At 37.3% G+C, this 24422-nt stretch overlaps 4 protein-coding genes across 4 annotated transcripts in view; 1 reads left to right on the plus strand and 3 right to left on the minus strand.

Moving 5' to 3' along the window:
* Nucleotides 1-24422, plus strand: part of LOC108047238 (homeobox protein aristaless) — a 40916-nt gene that overhangs the window by 631 nt on the left and 15863 nt on the right. Inside the window, exons 2-4 of the mRNA XM_017127346.2 lie at nt 12678-12801; nt 21715-21806; nt 21862-21963. Coding sequence (XP_016982835.1) covers nt 12705-12801; nt 21715-21806; nt 21862-21963 — 291 coding nt within the window. The 5' untranslated portion in view covers nt 12678-12704. The remainder of the gene's footprint in view (nt 1-12677; nt 12802-21714; nt 21807-21861; nt 21964-24422) is intronic.
* On the minus strand, nt 5631-6170 carry LOC108047182. Its single transcript, XM_017127278.2, has 2 exons — nt 6098-6170; nt 5631-6033 (listed from the first exon to the last, which is right to left on the minus strand). The coding sequence occupies exons 1-2, from the start codon at nt 6168-6170 to the stop codon at nt 5651-5653; spliced, it is 456 nt and encodes a 151-aa protein (XP_016982767.1). The 3' UTR covers nt 5631-5650.
* LOC108047241 lies at nt 7339-7845 on the minus strand. Its single transcript, XM_017127348.2, has 2 exons — nt 7710-7845; nt 7339-7654 (listed from the first exon to the last, which is right to left on the minus strand). The coding sequence occupies exons 1-2, from the start codon at nt 7774-7776 to the stop codon at nt 7380-7382; spliced, it is 342 nt and encodes a 113-aa protein (XP_016982837.1). The 5' UTR covers nt 7777-7845; the 3' UTR covers nt 7339-7379.
* On the minus strand, nt 8340-8897 carry LOC108047242 (kunitz-type serine protease inhibitor C6). The gene is made up of 2 exons (XM_017127349.2): nt 8784-8897; nt 8340-8727 (listed from the first exon to the last, which is right to left on the minus strand). The coding sequence occupies exons 1-2, from the start codon at nt 8848-8850 to the stop codon at nt 8468-8470; spliced, it is 327 nt and encodes a 108-aa protein (XP_016982838.1). The 5' UTR covers nt 8851-8897; the 3' UTR covers nt 8340-8467.

The raw sequence follows: 24422 nt of genomic DNA on the forward strand, positions 1-24422 counted from the left end.
ATGTTTTGCCATAAAAAATGGTCAAGTTTTTGGAAAATCGAATGAAGTGTTTGAAGTTTCCAATAAAAATCCTGGGAAGGGCATATCATTTTAAATTTATGTCGCTGCTATTAAAGTTTAAAAAAATATTTTACTACATTTTTCGACTTTTAAGACAAATGTAGTAATCATTCGCAGTCAATAGTCTATATTTTGAGACTCTTATGTTCGTAAATAAAAATGGGGGAATGTTTTAAAAATGATACATTCTTGTAAGCGAGTAAAATTTATTTATTACGCTACTATTAAAAGTTAGTTTTCTGCCAATAATGTTTAAATAGATGAGAAGATAACCAAAAAATGATCAAATTAAAGCCTATTTAAATACAAACTGAATTATGATTGAAGATAAAAAATGAAGTAATTGAATCCTTTGCCATCTGTACTTCATACAAGACATTCAAACTTCAAATTCCCATTCAAACCCCAGCACATTGTGCTTATAATTTATTTAAACGCTTTTAATTTGCATTAAGGAAATTTCCTAATGAGTTCCAATGTGATAAAAATCTCGGGCTTTTAAGTGTTCGGAATCCCGGAGTGTCCTGGCTTATGTTTTTTTGTTCGAACGCCGAAGTGTCTGGCAAAAGTGTTTGTACCAACTCCTTTCCTGTGAGAAATCGCGCAAAACTCGTGAACACTTGAAGCGAAAAGAAAAAAACCAAAGGATTGGAGGCGAAAAAAGAATTAAAACCAAAATTGGTGTATGTATAAAGCATTCGACAACAAGGATTCAAAGGATGTTGCCTCGCTGGCAAAGGAAAGTGGATTTCGCCTCGTAATTGAAGACAGACCAAAAGTTGATCACTTCACAAATGCAGTTTGAATAATTGATGATAATTAAGAGAGGAAAAAAAGAGGAGACATTTCATGGGTGTGGGAAAGAGATGGAGCAAGAGCACAAAATCAATGGCAAATAATTCGCCCGGGGAGTGGACATAAAAAAGAGGGGAACACGAAGTTTCAAATTAAATTGATCAACCGCAAATTAATTGGCAGCCATGCAAACGTTCAACGCTCCACTGAACGCCACGCCCACGAGATGGGCGGTGGGTGGAATTCAGGGGCGGGGTTGAAGGGGGATACTGGATCCACAGTGGAGTCAATTGGAGTTGACGAACGATTTTTCCATTCGTCGCCAAGTTCTGTTCGATTCGTTCAACTCAATTAGGGAACCATGGGTGGTGGGGAAAAAGGGGGAAAAATGGGGGTTAAAGCGGGTAAAATTGCGGTGGAAGGGGAACTGAACGGGGGTTAAAAAGGGGCTGTGTCATAGGACCGCATACAAATAAAATACAATTTGGCATATTTAAATTAGCAAATGGAATTATCATAGAGAACGTTAGTTCGAAGGAGGTTAGTTCGGGAATGTTTATTGATTGCTTGATTGAATTGAACATCGAATTGGTAAATGGACCAAATTGATGGATAGTTTGGAGCCTTCGCGCATTTGTATGGGGGCATTCAATATTCAAAATGGACAAGTCACAGGATTAGGAATTTGGAGACGATAATGGAATACCAGAGGTTATATGTTTTTTATTTTACTTATCCATAAGATCGGGATGAATTTTTTTTTCATGCGATAAAAAGTAAACGAACCATAGTATTAATTTGTATAAATGAGAAACAATAATAAATCAGAAATCAGTGATAAATTGATAATCCATAAATTGGTTATAAATATTTGTTTCCTATACAAGATCATTTCTACAAATGTTTGTCAGCGCTCACTGAGGAATTCCCGATCCCACTTAATTGGTTCCCTTCTGTTTCTCAATCACTTAACGACCCCCCGCAAAGCTTAATATATGGAACCAACACCTCCCGTCTCTTTCCCAAACAAATGCACAAAACAATTTGCTTTAATTAAACAGAAAATTCAATCAAAATATTTATAAAACAACAAAACAAAGTCTGTAGGGGTGATCATCAGATTTTCCTCCCCATGCGGGCGCCCCGAAGATGACGACATAAATATTTATATATCATATTTATACATTTATACATACATACTATATATGTGGCACACAAATTGAAGGGTTAGCAAGAGTTTGGCATTCGAGTATTGGATAAATTGGCGACACTTGGACACGAAAAATTGGCGGGGGTGCAGTTGCATGGTTCGCTAATTCAATTTGCGAATATTTTTGCAGTGCCAACTTCCATGCGCTGATTTGTTGGTGGGTGGTTCTACAGCCAACTGCACGGCATCATTTCGGTCTGATTTACACGGAGGCTCTGATTCTCTGATTCTAGGCGCGAGCCAATTGACACAATCAAATTCGAACCTCGCAAATTCGCTTAATGCGCCGCGAGACAAAAACAAAGCTGGCAAAAAAGAAAAAAAAAAAAGAAGGGAAAACGCTCAACCAAAACTGCAATCAAGAGGGATACTTAGAAGGAGGCATATGCAAATAGTTTCACTAGACAGTAATAACAGCCTAAATGGTATTTGCAAACTGTATTCCATTTAAATACACCAAAATATACAGTTTCAGAAATATTAACTTAATAATTTATATTTTAATCTCATTGTGTTATAAAAGTGTACAAATTTAATATTCTTAATTACTGGTTAAAAATATTTTCAGCCATTTCTATCTATATTTAATAAATGGAGATAACTAAAAAAAATCCTTAAAATTATGTTCGAACCTTAGACTTTGCTGTGACTTGGTATGAACTTTATTTGGGAAATCGTTAAGTATTAATGCTTCTAGCTTTCAGGCTAACTAGGCTTCACTGTATCCAACGTGCTCATATCAGAGCCCACTCCAAGTTGGATCATCAGTGGCAGACTGCGCCAGTTTAGTTTGATTATGCCGGACGGACAAACGGACACACGGACGGACGGGCAGTTCTAAAAACGGATGCACTTTACTTCGGTGGCAAAAGTGATAACCTCATCGTTTTTCCAGCCACCCACCTGCCTCACCTCCCCCCTTTTCCATATCATCTCACCTCAGTGGGAAATTATCGCGCTTGGGGTTTGGGGCAAACAAAAAAACTAGGAAAACTAGAGCTAAACGAGTGTGTGGGTGGGCGGTAGGCAATTTCGCAAATGCGTTTAAGTGGCTCTAATGCCAGCGGGACGGGGTTTTGGAGCAGGGATGCGCACGTGGATATGCCCATGGATACGATACCGGACTATAAATGCAGGCAATGCAGTCTGGCAGCGAATTATGCCACTTTCCAGTTTGCACTACCCTACAAACAACCGAACACAAGTGAATCCGTATCTGTGCGTCTCGTTTGGTCGCGATTTGGCGAACAGAGATTCAAGCGACTGATAAGTCCATTAGTCCAGCTGCCTCTGAACGAAAGGAGGTCGTCGGTGGGCAGTCTGTTTAGCCTGACCTTCAAAAGGCTGCAAAATTTTAGAGAAAAACTAGGAAATTAATAGCTGTCTGACTGACCTTCAAGAGGCTGCAAAAAAAGGTATAACAATTGCATAGAAGAATGCCTAAAATAAGTGTTGAGAAGACACATTTCACAAATTGTTAATAAATTATATAAAATATTTTTGATTAATTTTTAAGAATTTCTGAAATTATGGTCTTACATTTATATCTTTACAAATCAAGGCAAAAACAACTGAATGTTCTTAAAACTTAAGAAATGCCCTGATTTCAATAATGTTTTCCAGCGGAATACTTCAGATATTATTTCTCCCTCTGATATTGCCCCGCAAACTCATCCTGGGTGTTGCACTCGCTGATTGACTTGTGTTTCCATTTTTAATTTGGTTAATTCAAATTAATCAAGCGACAGTTGATAATTCCTGCTCCTCGTTTTTTTTTTCGCTGGTGCAGCGAAATGCATTTGTTGCATGGAAAGTGCATTGGCATTGGCGTCCAGACTCATCCATATTCATGTTTTCCGCTGTCCAGACGCATTGCATTTCCCACTTTGTTGTTTGCTCAATTAATGCAATTGCTCGTTTTGTCTCTTCGCTGTTGTTGTCATTCGTGACATTATTAATTTATATTTATATTACTTTTTATAGCTGCAGCTGTTGCATAATGCCCTCAGCAGTTGTCGCTTCTGCCGCTGCAACAAATTGCATTATATTCTGATGCGTTTTAATTAATTTTGAGTTAATTTCGTATTTTATTTTGTGGACTTGTTTCAGTCGCTCAGAAGGCACAATTAAATAGATGGGGGATAGCAATATGCAAATAAATTAAAAATCACATGTGATTGCATTTAAAATAGCTTTTTCGGGAGCTATAAAATACTTGGGATTCTATAAGCTTTTAATTTCCAATGTTTATTTTTAAAGTTTTTATTGATACTTAAAAGTTTTAATGAAATTACTTTTATTTGTACGAGTTTCTTCGCTGTTAATTTCAATTTCAAATGACTTTTGTCAATAAATTCACTTAACTAATTGAAAAAGATTTCAATTGCCATTAAATTGAGTGGCCAGCAGCCCTATTTCCTACAATTTCATACCCATCAAGCTGAACTCCTCCAACTTCTCTCCGCCACCTAATGCAATTTTGCGAACACTGCATCCACATCCGCTTCTGTGTTCCCCCTTCCCAAGTCCCCTCCAATCGTAATCCTCCCGCTCTGATTGAATTTCCCCGTTTTTGGCGACGGCTCGTGGCAGAAACTAGCGCAAGCTTCCATTACTAAAACCCATGTCCGAGGACCGACTGGACAACAAAGGCTTACCACACAGATTTCCACCAATCTGCCAGCCCTTATCCCACACTTCTCTCTCTCCACTCAGCATTTTCCATCCATTTTCCCTGCACTGAGAAAAATTAAACTTCCAAATTCTGAAGCGTTTTTATTCACCAGTTTATTATAATTGCTTCAGGGAATGGTTATGTTGTAAGTCTTGTTTCCTCAATTTTATCTTAATAGTTTAGGTTTCTTTAATATTTTCAACTAAAAAATATTTATATTTTTTTTTGTTTTGATTTTATGGTGTTTGATTTTTTTCTGGGTGTACCGCGTTTCACTGCGATTTCCCTCGGCTTTTTGGGGAGTGCAGTCAAATCGAAATCGTTGCGCTGTTTAGTGCGCACTTAATTGAATTTCGCGTGTGCTGCTCCACCATACAACACAGATACTCGTGCACACACTCGCAAACCCCCTCACACAGATACACACACTCTCACAGCGAGTTGTGTTGCATTGTCTAGGCCACAAACATTGCCAAGTGCATTTCGTGCAATTGGATAATTGCATTTGGCTTGGCGTCGCCAGTTGCCGGTTGCCAGCGACAGTTGCAACACCAATTGCAATTGCAGCAGCAACACCAAGAGCAACAGCAACACCAGTAACAACAACTCCATTTCAGGTGGGGAAAGTCGTAGGTGATGACAATTAGCAGGGTCAGCCCAAATGTAGGCAATTTAACTGGAGAAGCAAAACGGTCAGCAGAGACTTTTAAAGATTTTTTGGAACCCTGAACAATATACTACTACCCTAAACAGCAAAGATCCATTCGTTTTAAAAATTAAAATTAATTTGCGTACATTTCTTTTTATAGATTGATCTAATTACAATCATATTAAAAAGCTTCCTCTTTGACTTTACTTGTCTTGTCTCAGAGAAAAATAGCATCATGAAATCACTTTATATTTCTGTAGATTTAATTCATCGTATAATTAACTGTAGAGCCCATAAAAATATTTAAGGTATTCGAGGCGAACTTAATTAAACTTGTCAACATTTGTTTAAACTCCTGGATACCCATCCACGAATTGGGAGCCATTTCGTTCTTTTCCAAATCTTTTTTCCCGGAGTTAACAGTAGCACTATCTTGCGAACCCCTTTTAGCGACTTTGCTTTTTTCCAAGCCCCTAGTTTCCTTGCAAACGGACTCGCATTCATCTCGGGAACGGAAATAGTTTCCAGTCACGGTACATCCCTTGGTCCTCATTTTTTTGCATCGGTTTTTTTCGGGAATATAAGTAAATCCTTTTATTCTCTGCTCACAGTCTCCGTCGACAATTGCTTCATTGCCACAAATAACTAAATGGAAGAGGTTTAATAACGATTAATTATATTAAAAATCATGTTTAAGGATAATTCTTACCATTCTTTTGTGCGAGAACCAGGCCTATAAGAATAATTATTAAACAAGTAGTAACCACGAACTTCATTCCCATTTTACAGCTTTAAAACGACTAAATATAGTGATCCACGATAGTTCGCAAAAATCTTAACAAAATTGTACTTTAATGATATTTACCACCTATGTTTACATTAGCTTAAATTAGCAAAAGTATCACAACCCATTTTAAAAACCCATTTTTTTTTACATTTTTCAGCTATAAGAGTATAACAATAATAATAAACGAAAGTCAAAAGCTACATAGAGCTCAACAAATTTACTTAATTTAATTTAAATTAGTGTAATTAAAAGCTTATAATTTTGTCTAGCTTATATTTATCAAGAGCCATTTTCGAAAGAAAATTTGGAAAAGGGTTAATTATGAAAATGACCAGAAATCGACCCAAAATTACAAACCAAACTGAGTATACAGTTTTTTAGAGAATTAAGCCACAATCATTTTAAGGTATGCCACTTTGGAATCGGAGATCTGTAAGAAAAGTTATGAGCATAGAAGTGCCATTTTTCGAAAATTTGAAAAGGAGTAACATCATTAAAAATGACGAAAAATCGACCCAAGAATAAAAAATAGGCTGAAAACACAGTTTTTTATAGAATTAAACCACAATAATTTTGAGGTATGCCACTTTGTGATCGGATGACTGCCAGAAAAGTTATGGGCTTATAAGTGCAGTTTTTGGACACTTTTCCGCAAAGCCTTTTTTCGAATATTTGGAAAGGGGTAACACTATAAAAATGACGAAAAATCGACCTAAAATTAAAAAAAAAGTTGAAAACGCAGATTTTTAGAGAATTAAACCATCATTAATTTGAAGTGTTGCACTTTGAAATCGGATGTCTGTGAAAAAAGTTATGAGCTAAGAAGTTCTGTTTTCTGACACTTTTCTGCAAAGCCATTTTTCGACAATTTGTAAATAAATAAAAATGAAGAAAAATCGACCCCAAGATACAAACCAAGTTGAGAACACAGATTTTTAGAGAATTAAACCACAATCATTTAGAAGTATACCACTTTGAAATCGGATGTCTGTAAGAAAAGTTATGGGCTAAGAAGTGCAGGTTTTATGTCACTTTTCTGAAAAAGCCATTTTTTGAAAATTTGGAAACGGGTAACCTCATAAAAAATGAAGAAAAATCGACCCCAAAAGAAAAACCAAGTTGACAACACAGATTTTTTGAGAATTAATCCAGAACCATTTGTGTGAAATTTTGAAAAATAGATCGTCTCCGATGCGTTTATTCATCAATTAGAAAACAATGGTACACTCAAAATTCTTGATATAAGGTTGCGAGCCTGGGCCATAGCTCTTTCCACGAAGAAAGTAAAAGGGGCATCTCTGAAAGCCCTTACTGGCTTGCATTTGGCCTCACAATCATTTCTGTTGGCGAAATAATTTCCCCTCACTTCGCATGTCCTGGCCTCATAGTTTACGCATCGGTTCCTAATGCTCGAATAGGTATACCCAACAATTCGATCAACACACAATCCCACAGGCAAGGGTTCCGTGGAACAGATGACTAAGTGAAGAAAATGTATAAGTTAATTGCACTTAACATGTTTTGCAGTACTCACTATCCGTTTGTCCTTGGGCAAGGCCCATAATAACACAAATTAGGGATAAAGTAGGGAGGATCTTCATTTTTATTTTTGTGAACTATCTTTTCCGGATGCCTTGCAACGACTGAGAATCGCAACTTAAGTCGAACTGTAGAAATATTGACTGAACAACAGTGTCACACTGCACTGAATCTTCTGTGCTTATTGCTAAAATTTACATAAGTTAAGTTCAACTAAATTCTCTTTTGTCGTAAATGTTTTTTTTTTTAAGAAAACCCATTTGCACATAAATTACTTGTCATGATAGATGTATAAAAGTTGTTTATATTAGCATTAACAAAAGCTGAATCTTTGATCTAATAGACAAAGTTAAAGACATACATTTTTCTTGACCCAATTTATTAAACTTTATGTATATTAATAGTAATTAATAATATGATAATTTTTCACTATGTTTTTATTTTGCATCTATTTTGTTTAGGATTGTTATTACCCATAAAAATCTTCTACAATTCGGGAGATTATTAATTATCTTTATTAATCACTTAAAATGTGGAAATATATATAATACAAACTGCTTTAAGCATTTATGAAATCTATTGAAGCTTTTCCGAGAAATTGTAAAATAAAAGAATATTTGTAAAGTACATTTTTATATATAACATGTTTCTTTGTTTATTTGTAATTCACTTTGTTTATATATGAATTATTTTGTTAAATTCATAATGTTCAAAATGTGTTAGTCACATAAATAAATTTATTAACTAATTTACTTAAGAAATTCGTCTCATTAGATTTAAAAAGTTATCCTGAAGCTGGAACATGGCACTGTAGCCTTGAAGGATAAATTTGCTCCATGAGAAGTCATCCCTACATTTTTCCTCGCACTGTTGCCGTGTAATGAAAAAATTGCCAGTGACTTTACAGGCATTGGCAGAATGGCTGGAACAACTATTATTTTCCGGTGTAAACGTGTATCCTGAAATCATCTGCTTACATTCTCCCGTGGCCACAGGATCATTCTTGCAGATTGCTAAATGGAAAAGATGTACGATTAATAACAAGATGATTTTCCTACACAATACTTACGATCCTTTTGTCCCTGTACAAAACCAAAGAGTAATAATATTGCAGAGAATATGCCTACAAAGTTCATTGTATTTTTTAGTTATCTGCGATGTGAACTGTATTTCTCTGCAGTTTCTAAGCGACTGAAAAGGTTTACTTCAGTCGATAATTATCGAAATGGCACTTCGATTTTATTACTTCTCCTGAAGTCGGTAAAAGTATAGACATATTCGCATGTTAATTGCTTGATTTTTTTTGCTTGGAAAATTACATCTGCTTGATTTGCACTTTTGACTTCTACTTCTCTTGAATTTCTTGGTCACTGATTTCTCCTTAATAATATTCCTTAGCAAATTCAAAATATCCTTAAACAAACGCTTTAGGCTTAGTGCAAGCTCATGGCCAAAGTAAAAGCCCTGTCCAATTTGTGTCTCATAGTTGTGCCAAATAATTTGGCCCATCTGACCAACCTATTGCAGCCGGTTTCATAATCACGCAGCTCCATGTCCGGGGACATTAAAATTTCAAAAATCAATTTCAGAAATAGCATTTTGATTTGATTTAAATGTAACGCCCCAAGGTCCGCACCAAGTGAGAGCTTTCGCCTCTGAAACGCACATGGGAGTATTATCCGGGGTACTCTACTCTACTCTACTCTGCTCTACTCAACTCTACTACCCGGCACCGCAAAAGCCCCTCTGTTGTGCCTATTTAATACGTCCAAAATAATTCAGCATAAATTATTCACTGGAAATTAATTCACTAACAACACCAGTAACGGCCTGCCTGCCCCAAAATCCCTCTTCTGACGGCACTAAAACTTTAGAGCCAGGTCCTGTGGACCAGGGCCAAATAGCCAGTTGCCAACGGGTCGCATGTGCAACATTAGACACGAAATGGCAATTTTCCATTTGGCAAATGAGTTTTGCGGCCGACGGACTCCAAATATAACAATTATGCAAAATTACAAATTCTCACAATTCTAATGGAATGCCGGGGCCCCGGGAGAGGGGGGGCGTGGCCGGAAAAGGGGGCGGCGCGAAAGAGACAGGTGAGAGGGTCGAACGACTCCTTCCCGCACTAAATGGAAATTTATTGGCGCCACTTGTCGGGTCTCGACTTTTGGGAACGCGGACACATCTGCGACCAGAAAACAGGACACTGAAAATAACAAGTAATTCTTTTAAAGATAAAAATGTGTATTTGATCAAATTTATTTACGAGAACAAGAAAGGAAAGCTAACTTCGGGCGGAGCCGAAGTTGATATACCCTTGCAGAATACTCTGTAAATTATATTCTCCAAAATTATTCATATGATGCATTCTTAATACTCATAAAAAATCCCAACTTCCTAACTTTAAAAACACCAAAGTTATGACATTTCCAATCGTTCAGTTATATGGCAGCTATAGGATATAATCGGCCGATCCTTATGAAATTTGGTAGGTTGGCTGGCCAAATATAACACCCATAGAAAATGCCGACTTCCTAACTTTACAAACACCAAAGTTATGGCATTTCCGATCAATCAGTTATATGGCAGCTATAGGATATAGTCGGCCGATCCTTATGAAATTCGGCATGTCGGATTGATTAGCCAAATATAAAACCCATAGAAAATCCCAACATTCTAACTTTACAAACACCAAAGTTATGGCATTTCCGATCAATCAGTTATATGGAAGCTATAGGATATAGTCGGCCGATCCTTATGAAATTCGGCATGTCGGATTGATTAGCCAAATACAAAACCCATAGAAAATCCCAACTTCCTAACTTTACAAACACCAAAGTTATGGCATTTCCGATCGTTCAGTTATATGGCAGCTATAAGATATAGTCGGCCGATCCCGGCCGTTCCGACTTATATACTGCGTGCAAAGGAAAGAAGGGTGTGTGCAAAGTTTCAATTCGATATCTTTAAAACTGAGAGACTAGTTCGCGTAGAAACAGACAGACGGACAGACAGACGGACAGACAGACGGACAGACAGACGGACAGACGGACAGACGGACAGACGGACATGGCTATATCAACTCAGGAGGTGATCCTGATCAAGAATATATATACTTTATAGGGTCGGAGATGTCTCCTTCACTGCGTTGCACACTTTTGACCAAAATTATAATACCCTCTGCAAGGGTATAATAAAGACTTCTTCTTAAAACATAAAATCATTGGTTTTTGGAATTTTTAAAATTTTTTTTAGTGAACATCAATAGTACATATAGAAAAGTAATAATAATATTTTAATCAAAGCATTAATGCCTACAAGTTTGCTCCTTTTTACCTTTATTTTCTGGTAATGATGATTTCTAATATAAGTTCCTTGACATAACCTTATTTTTCTCAGTGCATTCAGGACACCAGCGTAGGCAGGACACGCGCTGCCACTGAGAACGTTAAATTATTTTGCGTGTGTAAATTTGGCGGAAATAGTCTGTAACATGATATGCTAACACTTGTGGTGCACTGGGCGGTGGGTGGTGGGTGGTGCTATACATATTGCGGGTGCTACCAACAGTCGTGTGGCGAGCACCATAAATAAAATTCATACAATTTTTTTAACAAATTTACTCAAATAAATTAAAATGTACAGAGTGCAGAGGAGGCGAAGCACCACCTGCAATCCGGGTGGTGCAACTTTTTCGGTGGTTTTGGTTGGCAGGGCTTTGTGGACGTAAGTGTGCGGGTAATGTTCATATAGAAGTTACAATTAATTTTAATTGCAATTGAAATGTAACTGAAAATGTGATATCCAACAAAGAGGAAAGTTGGATGCAATAGCACAGGAAATTGGCATGCACCCATTTATGAATAAAGGAATAAAAGGTGGTGTTTGTACATGAAATAGGCTGAAACTATAACTCATTGATAAATGAATACATTTTACTCGAATATGGATTATAGCTAAAAGAGGCCTTTCTTTTTAAGAGTTACTGTTTTATTAATTGAACATTAAAACTATTCCAATATCTTAACATTATAGATTAGGTATAATATCACTCATTAAGAATGTTATACCTTGTTTTCAAGTAAAAAATGTAAGGCACACTTTAACCATCTTAACCGTTAAGAATGAGTATCCCCTGGAAAAAACATTTTTTCCCACCAATATCAATTTCAATTTGCCAAATGGAAAATGTACTTTCTCAGCGCCTTTCTCTGATCTTTCCTATCTAACAATCTCTATCTCGACACCGTGACTTCTTTCCCAACCCCATTTGTATCTCGAAGATGTAGAATTTTTCAATTCACCAAGATGAATGCATGTAGGGAGAAATTCCTCGACTAATTAAGCTGCAAACTGAATTGAAAAAGGCGCCAGCAAAACGCAAAACATCGACTCATAACTGAAGTGAGTTCATCAAGACCAGTTACAGTTACGGCCATAGTTATATGCCAAGACTTTTGCGGCAAATGCAATTAATTTATATCAATTGATTCGTTTGAGGACAATTTAATTGTATGCAGACGGCACACAATGCAGCCTCAGAGAACTGAAACAGAAACAGAAACGGAGATGCAAAAGCAGATGAAATCGATTGTGGATGATTTGTCAGAAGTCTGTAATTGCCTTTAATTGAATCGAATTGAGTTTGAGGTGCATATGACAACATTAAAGGCGACGCAAAGTCGCCCCACAAAAAGGCGAACAGGAGAAATACCCGCATGCCTCAGCCCCCAGTCTCCAATTGAATTGTGCACTTAAATTACAAGTTTCTCGTTTCCCGACGACGACGATGTCAGCGTGATTGGCAAGTGAATTTATCAAAATTACATGCAATTTAAAGATTCTTTTTCTCAATTTCGATCGATGAGTAAGCCCTTTTGATTCTGATTCTGATACTGGTACTGATACTGATTTCGGTTCTGATTCCTTATTCCTATTTCGCTTTCGATTTCCATTTCAGCTCGGTCCTGCAGCCGCGGGCAGAGGAATGTTTTGCTACCAATGTCCACCCGCCCTGCATCCCTGCGGCCCCCACCCTCCGCGCCTGCCAACTCTCGACTATCCCTTCGCCGCCACCCACCCATGTGAGTATAAATCTTAAAAATATAAGTACATAAGTAGAAAATATATAACTAAAAAACAAGACTTCCCGTTAATAAATTTTTAAACAAAAATTTATAGGTCACAACTTTTCAACTATTTATTTTAAGACTTCTTACCCAACATTAAATTTTAATAAAAATTATTTATATTAAGCAAAAAGATATAAGTTGGGTCCAAATTTATATCGATTGACATCTTAAAAAAAGTATATTAAGGCATACATTTTTTAAAAAATAATCTATAATGTAAAACAACTCCTAATTTTAGTGAAGCTTTAATATTAGTATAAATTTATTTTATGTCAAATTTTATCTTCAAACTCTTTTTAAATATATAAATCTAATTGGTTAACCTTTTTTTCCTTTTACATTTCTGCTGATATGAATTTTTAATTTGCACTTAAACAAATCAGCCCACCCTAATTGTATTAGTAATTTATGTAGCCTGGCATCATCTGCTGGAACAGATGGATTCTCAACTGCCAAAAGTGCAATCCCCCCGTTCGAATCGAATTAAATTTAGATAAAAAGCCAAAGATAATCGCCGCTGGTTCTGTTGTTACTTTAGCTGTCATCAATGGATTATTGTCTATCGGCGCATCTTTGCAATATGTAGTTACATTAACGAATTATTCTATTAGCAGCACGCTGCAGGCAGGGTGATTCTGGATAGGGTATACTCTCCTCATTCCACATGCAGCATATCAGATTTCCTGGTCGCACATGTCGAGAGTTTGCTGTTTGCCTCGAAAAGTTTGCCACTCGGTCAGAGGGTAAGTGCTATGTGAAATGGGAATGAGAAGAGATGCAGATCTAGAAATTGGGACATGGGCAGATCTTTGGACGGATATATGCAGAAATATGTCATAAATTGTCAAAGAATTAGCTTCAGAAAAAGGAAACCTAATTAATGTGAACTGAGGTGATTTACTTATATATTTAGTTAGAATTTTGAGATAAATTATTGCATATTTTCCCTTATGTTGAAGAAGCTATGATGATTTACTTATTTTTGCTTTTAACTAAATATTATCTTGCAAAGTATTTATCTTAGAATTTTGAGATAAATTATAGCTAATTTTCCTTTATATTGAAGAAGCTATGATGATTTACTTATTTTTGCTTTTAACTAAATATTATCTTGAAAAGTATTTTTGTTAGAATTGTGAGATAATAATGTTAAAGAAGCTATATTTGAATGGCCTGAAAACAAGACATTATATATCGCTGTTTGCGACTTTAGTTTATTTTCCTGAAAATTCGTGTTTTTGAATCATAAATGTTATCCCTAAAAATGTAAAAATAGTAGTAAAATTTCCTGTTCTGAAAGAGACGCAGAAAAATTCGAATTCGTTGAATTGGGTGTAAGGAAAAGCCGCAGCGGAGCAATTTGATTTCCTATTACCCACCTCTCGTCGCCCAAAACCACTCCGCCATCGCAATCCAAACCAAATAAACTTCGCCCGGCACTCCAGAACCCAGAATCGGAGGGTCAGGGGCGGACGCCCCCCTTTGCCATATAACTATAATTGAATAAAAAAAAAGCAGGAAGAGAGCTGGGCAACTCAATCGATATTCGCATGCAGAAAAGGGGGCTTTTCGGAGCAAAGGAGTGGCCAAAGGCAAAGTCAAGCAAACGTGAACGTGAACGTGTCGGAAAGTGAAGCGATCCATTCGAATTGTAATTGGGGAAGAGCAGAGGGGGGTGTGGGGGGAATTTTGGATTTCATTTCATGCAATTATCGAATGGCAAAGCGTTAATGCTTTGGCATGCAAATTTCCCTTCGACACTCGGAATGCGGCGACAGATTTCGACAGATTGAGGCTGAGTGCCGAGGCATTTATCGAAAATCATAAATCAAAGCGCCAATCCGCCGACGGAATAGTTTATTGATTTTTTCCCACCCACTAACCATAAAAGGCACCGCCACGGAGTCGCATATAAAAGTGGTATCCCAAAAATAAAGCCAGCCACAAATTGCAGTGCATTTAGTGGTCTGTTTTTTCGGGGGGTTTTCATCTCGAAGGGAATGTGCGCTACGTAATGGGATTAGATGGGGACTTACGAACGCATTACGTAACATCTTGGCACGTTCGCCTGCTCAGTAATCCTAATCAGGTGCAAATTCTATTTACTGCTGACTGATTCAATATGACAGACGGTGAGGCAATAACTTATGTTCCATCGGGGAGTTATGACCCCTCAAAAGGTGGGGTTTTGTAAAGGTCGAAGGTCCTCTGTCGCTTTTGATTTGCGACAGGTTAATGAAGACAGCAAGTGCCCTTAATGCCATTTAGAACTAGATCATTTGAGTCTGGGTTTCAGTTCCACATATTCTGGGCCTTAAATAGTATTCAGAATAAGCTAACAAAATATTACATATAGTTACAACCATCTAATCGTTACCGAAGTAGATAAATAGGAGACCCATTTCTAAAAATCTTGTTTTAAATTTCACTTTAAAAATGCACAAATATCACTTATCATAACACAGTGAAAATTCCCATAACAAATCCACTTAGGGCGTGTCTGTTCTCAGTCTCTCCCCTTTCTTTATGACATAACCAATAAATATAGCTCATAAATCAAAATAAAAAATTCCCCAAAAACATTTGCATAGCTAATTCAATTTACTCGCTGTTTTTTCGAGCTTCCAATTCGTGATTCCTTGACGTGACACTCTCCTCAAGAAGCAAGTAACCCCAGAAGTACCCCTGAAACCGAGAATGCTTCTCAATTGCTAAACTAATTTAAAATTTTTGCCAACGCGTGCCTTGAGTTTCAAGCACTGAAATTGAGACGGTGACACTTTCCGAGGGAATTCGACCTTATGCAGGGGGAATACCCGAACTCTCCAACAAAAAAGAACTAGGCCAGCCAAAGAAAAACTATAATGAATGCTAATTCCTGGCTCTCAGATTAAGTAAGCGAAACTGAAATCGAATGAGAATTGATTTCGGCCTTGTGTAGATACAGAGAAACAGAAACGGCAGACAAAGTTGCAGACATGTATCTTACGGATACGAATACGGATGCGATGGCTGAGTGGGCGGAGTGGGCGGAGCTGGGTGGCTAGTCGGGTGGGCGGGGTCGAGCTGATTGCAAGGACTCTTGACTTGACTGCTCCCAGACCGAAAATCCCTTAATGATGGTTTCGCTTGTTATGCCAAATGTTTAAAAATTGAATTATCTCCCATTACCGGCGCAGCTAACGAGCAGACGCAGAGCAGCTTCAGTACACTCGAAAAAAAAACTTTCGGAGTGTTAGAAAATAGCCATTGGCTTAATTTAATTCTACAGATTGGAAGCTATTTATTTATAACTCACAAAGGATTGAATACATTTAAAAATATATATTATTATTCGACATTTAATAAGATATAATAAAAATAAATTTTTTTTAATTTAAAAAAGATTAAAAAAATTATTCTCTCAATCAAATTGGTTTTTTAATGGCTTTTAATTTTTATAATTTTTTGATGTAGATATTTTTAGATATAGCCAAAATAGCCAAAAATCCAATGGTATTTTCGTAGTGCAATACGAAACGTTACAATTTTTTCCAGTGCACAATGAGACGGCTTGCTTGGGTGGCAGAGAGGGATATAGAGAGATATAGATGGTTGGCTGGCTGACTGGCTTGTCTGCGCCCCTTTGCGTACTTTTTGAATCAATTTGCCAACAAGGATTTGTTAATCCTGTCTTCCTGACAAGTGCGGTTAGTTGACTTGTTGTTGCTGCCGACTGACGTTTGATGTTCGTGCTGGAAAATGGTGAAATATGGTGGTGGGGTGGTGGAAATCGTCCATTGCACATTGGGCCAGCGAGCCGATTTTTCGACGAAAATTCAAATTTTTCATAGCAAGTAAACATATTTTAATAATAAAATTTGAATAGTATATACTTTGACTAAAATGAATCAAAATATTTTAATTGTTTTAATGCATCCCTGAAATTTTGGCAGCCCTTCAAAGTCAGTTGTCTGATTGCATGCGCGCAAAACTAAAAAAGCGCGGGAAAGATTTTGTTTACTTGCGAGCGTGCCAATATTGTTGTGGTTTAAGCAATTTTCACTAAAATTATGGAAACGAAAGACAAAGGTATATAGAATATTTGTATTAAAGAAGATTTTGTTCATGTTTGATAATGTGTTCTTTGTGTGCGTTTATTGGTGTTGTCTAAGAGTAGAAAAAAGCTAACCTGCTAACCCGTCTGTTGTGGATTATAACAAATTTTGTGCCAACTTGTGCCAAAAAGTAACTATATGTCATTAAAGTGCAAAGTGTATATAAACTAATTTTATTAAGCTTTTTTGCTCCATTTTGCACCGATATGTATAAATCCCACATATTGTAGCTGTTGTTGAGTTCGCCTATGAGCAACTGCTTGATATCTATGTACATACAAAACAATCGTAGCTCATCTGCCGTTTCGAGTTGGATTTATGATGAACTGAAAGAATTCGACTTAAGCACAGAGAAAAAGGATGAAATCAACACCAAAGTGAGAAGCTTTCACCTTTACATACATAAGAACTTGGCAAAATGTAACAGAAGCATGACCAGATTTAAGACAAAGCATACCGAATGGCTTCTGTCCAATATGGCTATAACAGTAAGTTCATTCTTGTCTTCAAATCCAAAACCGTCAACATCAAGACCAGTTGGACGCCCACCCATTGGATATGTTAACGCCGGTCCCCGTCAGAAGAGAAAATTGGCATCCGATTTAGCTGTTAATCAGGGTCACAACACATCTCTTCTTGTGCATGCCGCCGCAGTTTCGGCCGAAAGAACGAACGAGAAACATACATTCCTTGTATTAAAAAATACATTTCTTACTCCGAGTGACCCCAATAAGGCTAGAAACCATTCTTTTACTCAGAAAAATGACTCGGTTCAACTAACGGAGGATGAAGCTTTAGCATATCTGCTTGAAAATTCATTGACTAAAAGTCAGTACAACAACTTTCGCGAGCTCAGCATTTCCAGATCTTGTCACTTTTTTCCTGCTTACAACAAAGTCAGAGAAGCTAAGTCAAAATGTAGACCTTTTCATATTAATGTAACCGAGTCAGTTGCTGAAGTTCCACTGCAAAGTCTTCTAGACCACACTAGTTGCCGTATAATTCAAATGCAAGAAGATATTTTTAACCAGCTTGGCAATACTTTAAGTCTGACCCTTATTGCAAGCTATGGATTTGACGGAACAACCGGACAAAGCAGCTATAAGCAACACTTTTTTGGATGTGATTCTTTGCTTTCTGACGACTCGCTTTTTGCGACAACAATAATCCCCCTAAAATTAATGGACCATATGGGAAATGTATTTTGGATGAATCGTACTCCTCAGTCGATTAGATTTTGTAGACCAGTCAAGCTTGAGTTTGTTAAAGAGACAAAAGACCATATTCTGAATGAGAAAAAAAATTTGGATAGTCAAATAAAAGATTTGTCTTCATATGTCTGCTCCGTAGTAAATGGAAAATCAATTTCAGTTAAATATGATCTTCAAATGACACTTTTAGATGGAAAGGTTTTAAACATTTTGACTGAAACCAAATCTTGCCAACTGTGTCCGATATGTGGAGCGAGTCCAAAAGTCTTCATGGAAAATGCAAAAATAGACTCACCAAAATTTAAGCCAAGATATGAAGCATTAAAATATGGCATAAGTCCTCTACATGGTTGGATTCGATTTTTCGAATTCGTTCTTAAAATTGCATATAGACTGAAACTTAAAAAATGGCAAGTGAGAGATGAAAATGGAAAAAAAGAAATGGCGAAACAAAAAAAGACGATTCAGATGCAGATGTGGAATGCTATGGCTTTACATGTGGATAAGCCTAAGCAGAATGGCAATGGAAATACCAACGACGGCAATACAGCAAGGAGGGCGTTTGCACAACCTAAGCTACTAGCTGAAATCTTAGGTCTTGATGAAATTCTCATTGCATATTTTAACAATATTTTAATTGCTATTTCTTGCCACCTACCAATTGATCCAACAAAATTTAAAAAATATTGTCAGAAAACCATATCACTATATATGTCCTTGTATCCATGGTTTCCAATGTCAGCAACAGTCCATAAAGTGTTAATGCACGGATACCAAATAATAGAAGCATCAATCCTTCCATTAGGTGTTCTCGGCGAGAACGCCTCAGAGGCTCGCAACAAATACTATAAGAGTGACAGAAGGTTACATGCTCGAAAGAGTACACGGCAGAACAACATGGCAGACGTTTTCCACAGAGCAATGGATTCCTCAGATCCTCTTGTGTCAAGCATTTATTTAACAAAAAGATTGGGTCACCAAAATAAACTACCCCTACCAGCAGACGTAATCAAACTTTTGGAATCACCAAACTTGCTATATTCTTGTAACATGAACAATAATAACAATGTTCCCGATTTTGATGCTAGCAATAATGATAGTGATTCAAATTCTGACTCTGAAAATCCGTTTTCAATAGAAATTGATGTAGAAGACGACTGTAATTTTTAAATGTAAAATACCCATTGATAGTCACTTTGAATGCATTTTTATTTTTTACTTATTAATATTAAGGTTAAGTGTTGAAAAAATGAATTAAAAACATTTGTTGAATTTAACGAGTGCTATAGCATTATTTATTACCGTACAAGTATCAATAAGAGGAAACCTATCTCATATGGGCGGCTAGGGAAGGCGTGGTCAGATGAGTCTGAAACTTAGATATATTTTTATGTGCATCGACACTATCATATGTACCAAATTTGAAGAAGCTAGCTTTAATACTTTAATTTTCGTCGAAAAATCGGCTCGCTGGCCCAATGTGCATTGGCTTGGTTTTTGGGCAAAGCTTTCAGCATGAAATTCTTATTGCCCGGTTTTTGGGCAGCTTTTGCTGCGCTCTGGGATTTGCACTCGAAACCTAATTGTGCTAATTGCCAGCCGCTTGAACGTCAGTGGAACATGTTCTGGGCTTCTTTTTCGGCCCGAAGCATTTTCGGCCATCCTGGGGCATTTTCCATTTGCATTTTAGGCAATTATTGGCTGCAAAGAATTTGATTAGCAAGAAAATTGCACTGCTGCAGGATGAACTGGTGATGAGCAAATGACGGAGGATGTGCTCGTGATTATCCGAAATATGGTATGAAAAGTGGTATAAGAGAGAACTTAAGCTGTAATATTTTCTATTTTTTTTTTGTACCTGGTATTTTTAATAAAAATACTAAACATAGTTTTGTAGTTGTATTAAACAACTGTATAGTTTTATTTCCTTGTTCACTTTTTTTATAATTCATATATATATACAAAATTTAACCTTTTGTAACATATTAAATTTAACTAAACACTTTTTCAATAGGCAAATTTTAGGTAAAGATTATTATAATCATCCGAAATCAATAAAGTCAGTTGGGGTTCAAGATTCCAGCTTAACGCTGCCAGCTCTCATGGGAACTTAACTTTACCCAGCCTCCTGGAAAAATTATGCTGAGTGCCCGAAGCTCAACTCATCGACTATTTGATTAGCATTTGCCTACCTCTTTGATTGCTTGATTTAGGCCCGAAATGCGTGCTTCATTAGCAGGATATATGGAATATCCTTGGGCTTACCTGAGAGCTTAATGGCGAAAGAAGCCGAAAACATTTTGTAATTATTTTCATAATTAAATATTAATCGATGGCAAGCATAGCGACACTTGGCATAGAGAAAAACATGGCAAACAACATTAGTGCGCATTACAGAGAGTCTCTGGGGAATTGGGAAAAGGGGGTGGAAGTGGGACGACCTTCGGCTTGGCGAAAATGAATGCCAAAGTAACAACATTTCAGCTAATCGGATTAGAGCCCCCAAAAAAGTTGACACACACACAGGCAGACAGACAAAGAAAGAGACGGAAAAGGCCAGAAAGAAAGAGACGACCAGCTTTGTTGGGCTTTGGCAAGAAGAAAATTAAAATTAAATTTTGCAATTTGCCAGCTAATTATTTATTTAAAATCAAATTGAAAATTAATTTTACAACACGAAGGCACCGAAAGTCCAAGGCAAAAAAGGTCCAACAAAGTTTCCGCCTTTCGACATTGGTTTCCCATTTTCCGGGGGGTGGAAAAGCCGGGCAATTCGGGGCGGAGGTCAAGTGGGGCTGTCAACGCCTTTCCTTTTCCTCGCTGCCTCTCTTTCTGGCTCAAAAGGCAGTTATAAAATATTTCGTAGCACACAAAATGGCGCTGCTGCTAGAAAATTCAATTAGCCTGCAATTTTTGGCAACAGCTGGCTTTCAGCAAAAGGCAAGTGGACAAGGGAAATGCAGGAGGCGAAGATGGAGGTTTTCCCAGCAAGGGCATGGCAGCGGAGAAAAACTTTTGGCATGAATGAATTCCAAGGCAGTTATAGTTGGGTCATTTAAAATTTAGAGAAAACTTGGGCTTGACTGGAGATATTGAAAAAAGTAATGGAATAAATAAGTTAAGGGTTATTTTTCTAACTTCAGAGACATATTGAAGGAATTTATTTTGCCCAGCCATAAATAATATAGCAACCACTTTGGGTTAAAGGAATAGCTAATTGTTATTTTTAAGATTAAATTAATATAGTAATTAACTGTTTAAATGAGTAAACGAGTGTTAAAGACATTTAGGATATTTTTATTTAAAAATTCTTAATGTCAAATGGATTTCCACATTGGTCTTTTTTATATTTCTTGACCGTACTACAGTATTTTCAAACTCCCAAATAAAAATCCTGCCGAAACTATTTAATTCATGGCGACGCCGGGCAAGACATATCCCCAGCTTAGTGGCACTTATGCTCCTACACCCTTAGTGCAACTAGTAGAATTAAGATGGCTAATGCAACACCTCACATGGCTAATACCTTCTGCTTCCTGCAATCTGCTCCTCCTCAGACACCAGCTACTCGTATCATCCTGCCATCCACGATGAGACCTTCGTCCGGCGGAAGCAGCGGCGGAATCGCACCACCTTCACATTGCAACAGGTAAGTCGGCGAAGAATGAAGGGGAATTCGTTTTTAATTTTTAATTTCGGGACAGCTGGAGGAGCTGGAGACGGCCTTTGCCCAAACTCACTATCCGGATGTGTTTACTCGCGAGGATCTGGCCATGAAAATCAACCTGACCGAGGCACGGGTTCAGGTAAGCAAAACCTCTGACCTCTTTGGGTGAAATTATGCTAAATAGGAAGAGTTGAGAAAAAGTGTTGGGGTAACTGGGGAATATTAAATTCAGAACTCAAGAACGCTGCGAAATCATATCAAATTTCATAAGTATATAAGAGTAGTAGGACCACCCTAGAACGGTCACGCAGCCTGATCAAAGCCCTCAGTTTTTTCAGTAACTCTCTCCATCTGGAACTCCCGATTAATAATGCATATGCATGCTGAATAGGGGGATTACCAACGGGTTCGGATTCGCATTCGGATTCGGGTTCCTGGGGTGGCATGTAGCCAACCTAATGCAATAACTGCCTTAAAAAATATTTTCTATATAAATTTTCAATGACGTCGGGCCAGAAAGCCAGAAACAGGCGGACCAGCAAAATATGCAAAGTTCTTAAGCGTTGACAGGGAAAATATAAAAAAAAAGAAAAATGTAAAATGAAAAGTAAAGAAAAGTGGAAAGCAAATTGCTCTCCTCTGCTGGTTATAAAACCCTCTTTTTCCGACCTCCCGCCAAATCAAATTTGTTTTTCAATATAAGAGTTTGAGAGCAGAAAGCTTGGAGCAAAAAGCCAAAAGCCCTCAAAATTATGATAGAAATTTTGCGTTTGAGCCAGTAAAGAAGTCAAAGGAAAACAATGTAAGATAAACTCCATTACTTGCATTGATGTTTAACACAATAAGTAAGCATAAAGTAGAAAATTATGAAGAGAAACCTATTGAACCTAAAAAATTAAACCGAAAAGGAGTTGTAAACTTTACCTGTTTTACATTAGAGAAATATTTTGTTTTTAAAAATTATAATAACATTCGTTTTGGGGGTAACATATCACCTTAATCAAAACCTAACTTTATTTTAACCTTATACATTATTCATGTTAAAAAAAACAATTGTTGCCGAAATTAAAACCACTTCGCTGGCATTCGAAGCGAAGACATTAGAATTTATAGTCGCGCTCGGATCAAAATGTAAATTAAGTCAGGAAAAGATTGTTTTTTCGCACAAGTCTCAAATGAAAGAGGTAAGTGCGAGGGCAATTTGCATGGAAATGTGAGCTGCATTTGTCAGATTAAAATGACAATTAGCGGATCTACTTCCACACATTTTCGTTTGGGGGAAGAGGAAATATAAATTCGTAGATCTTGGGTGGGTGGAATGGCGAATCTCCGGGCACTCGAGCACGTCGTTTCTGAGGCCGAAAGCAAATTATGCACATGAAAATGGAGGCTGGAACAGAACCAGAAACTTAATGAGGATGCCACACTAACTAGACACGTTTGTCGCGAACCCACGCACACTTTGGTGGCTATTAAAACACTTTGGTGGCGTTACGACATCCTCTCCATTTTTCTATTTCCGGCACAATTAAACGCGGCGCCTTCGAGCGAGCTTTTTCCCAGGCGTAACCAGATACTTTCAATTCAATTTGCCATATAAAAAATGCTGGCAATTTGATATTTGTAAATAAACGAAACGTTACGACAATGGGACACTTGTCGCAAGCACGTGTTCTTGTCAGTCCTAACAAAATTACAAGCTAATAAAGAAGAGTCCACCCTCCATAAGGAATACCTGTCAGTCATTACCAACTTTTGTGGTCCGAGTTTGCAGCGTCCAGAGTTCTTTAACGAATTTGCGGCGAAAATTGTGGAAAAAACCGAAAAACATTACGGCTGGACAGCTTAGTCTGGGATTTCGATAATGGAATGAATGCCAGATATTTTGATGAGGGTGTGCCCGGCATTTTCCAACCGCATTTTGACACATTTTTTTTTTTTTGCTATGCGCCGTCCAACGGCGGAGCGGAAATAAATTTTATAATAAAATTTATTATGTGTACTTCGCTTGATTCCCCAACATCCCTGACTTCGGTTTAGCCGCTCACTTGCCTGTAACCTGATACGTTTTCCACGGGATTTTTTCGTCTGTCAATTTTTGATGCCCCGGCTAAAGGTCTGTGCGTTGTTTTTCCCTCCTGTCGCATCGAATTTAAGTTCAGTGCAAAAATCATTTACTTAATGTATATCCCAGCGAGCTTATGTTTGAGGCCCGGGCCCCAGCTGGATCTGGGATATAGCCGCATATACACCTGACAAGGACAAAGCACTTTGAAGTCGAGCTAATGCCGCAGAGCCTTCTAATAACTGATATTGATTGATAAATGAGTGGGAAATTTGATTTTTGAATGGGATAATATGGGGGAGGAAATGCTGTTGGGGATGGTATGGAACTTACCCATAGGAAAATATTGTTAAAAAGATTTGCATATCATTAAACGATGAGTTGAAGGAGGCTTTCTTTTTGATCAAAGGTTGGATCAATATTAAGGTACAAGAAATACTATAATAGGTAGTAACAATACTACTTATGACTTAATAGATAGCTTAAAACGCACAACCTATTCTAACTTGGTTGATTAAATTCCGAAATTCTTA

This window comes from Drosophila rhopaloa, unplaced genomic scaffold (genome assembly GCF_018152115.1).
Source record: "Drosophila rhopaloa isolate 14029-0021.01 unplaced genomic scaffold, ASM1815211v1 contig_2, whole genome shotgun sequence".
Classification (NCBI taxonomy): Eukaryota; Metazoa; Arthropoda; class Insecta; order Diptera; family Drosophilidae; genus Drosophila; species Drosophila rhopaloa.

What these genes read in the sequence shown, in the direction of transcription:
- LOC108047241 (XM_017127348.2), bottom strand. Translation starts at nt 7,776, where the DNA reads ATGAAGATCCTCCCTACTTTATCCCTAATTTGTGTTATTATGGGCCTT. An exon ending in TGCCCAAGGACAAACGGATA is followed by an intron (nt 7,655 to 7,709) that starts GTGAGTACTGCA and finishes TTCTTCACTTAG; the next exon opens with TCATCTGTTCCACGGAACCC.
- LOC108047242 (XM_017127349.2), bottom strand. Translation starts at nt 8,850, where the DNA reads ATGAACTTTGTAGGCATATTCTCTGCAATATTATTACTCTTTGGTTTT. An exon ending in TGTACAGGGACAAAAGGATC is followed by an intron (nt 8,728 to 8,783) that starts GTAAGTATTGTG and finishes TTTTCCATTTAG; the next exon opens with CAATCTGCAAGAATGATCCT.
- LOC108047182 (XM_017127278.2), bottom strand. Translation starts at nt 6,170, where the DNA reads ATGGGAATGAAGTTCGTGGTTACTACTTGTTTAATAATTATTCTTATA. An exon ending in GGTTCTCGCACAAAAGAATG is followed by an intron (nt 6,034 to 6,097) that starts GTAAGAATTATC and finishes TCTTCCATTTAG; the next exon opens with TTATTTGTGGCAATGAAGCA.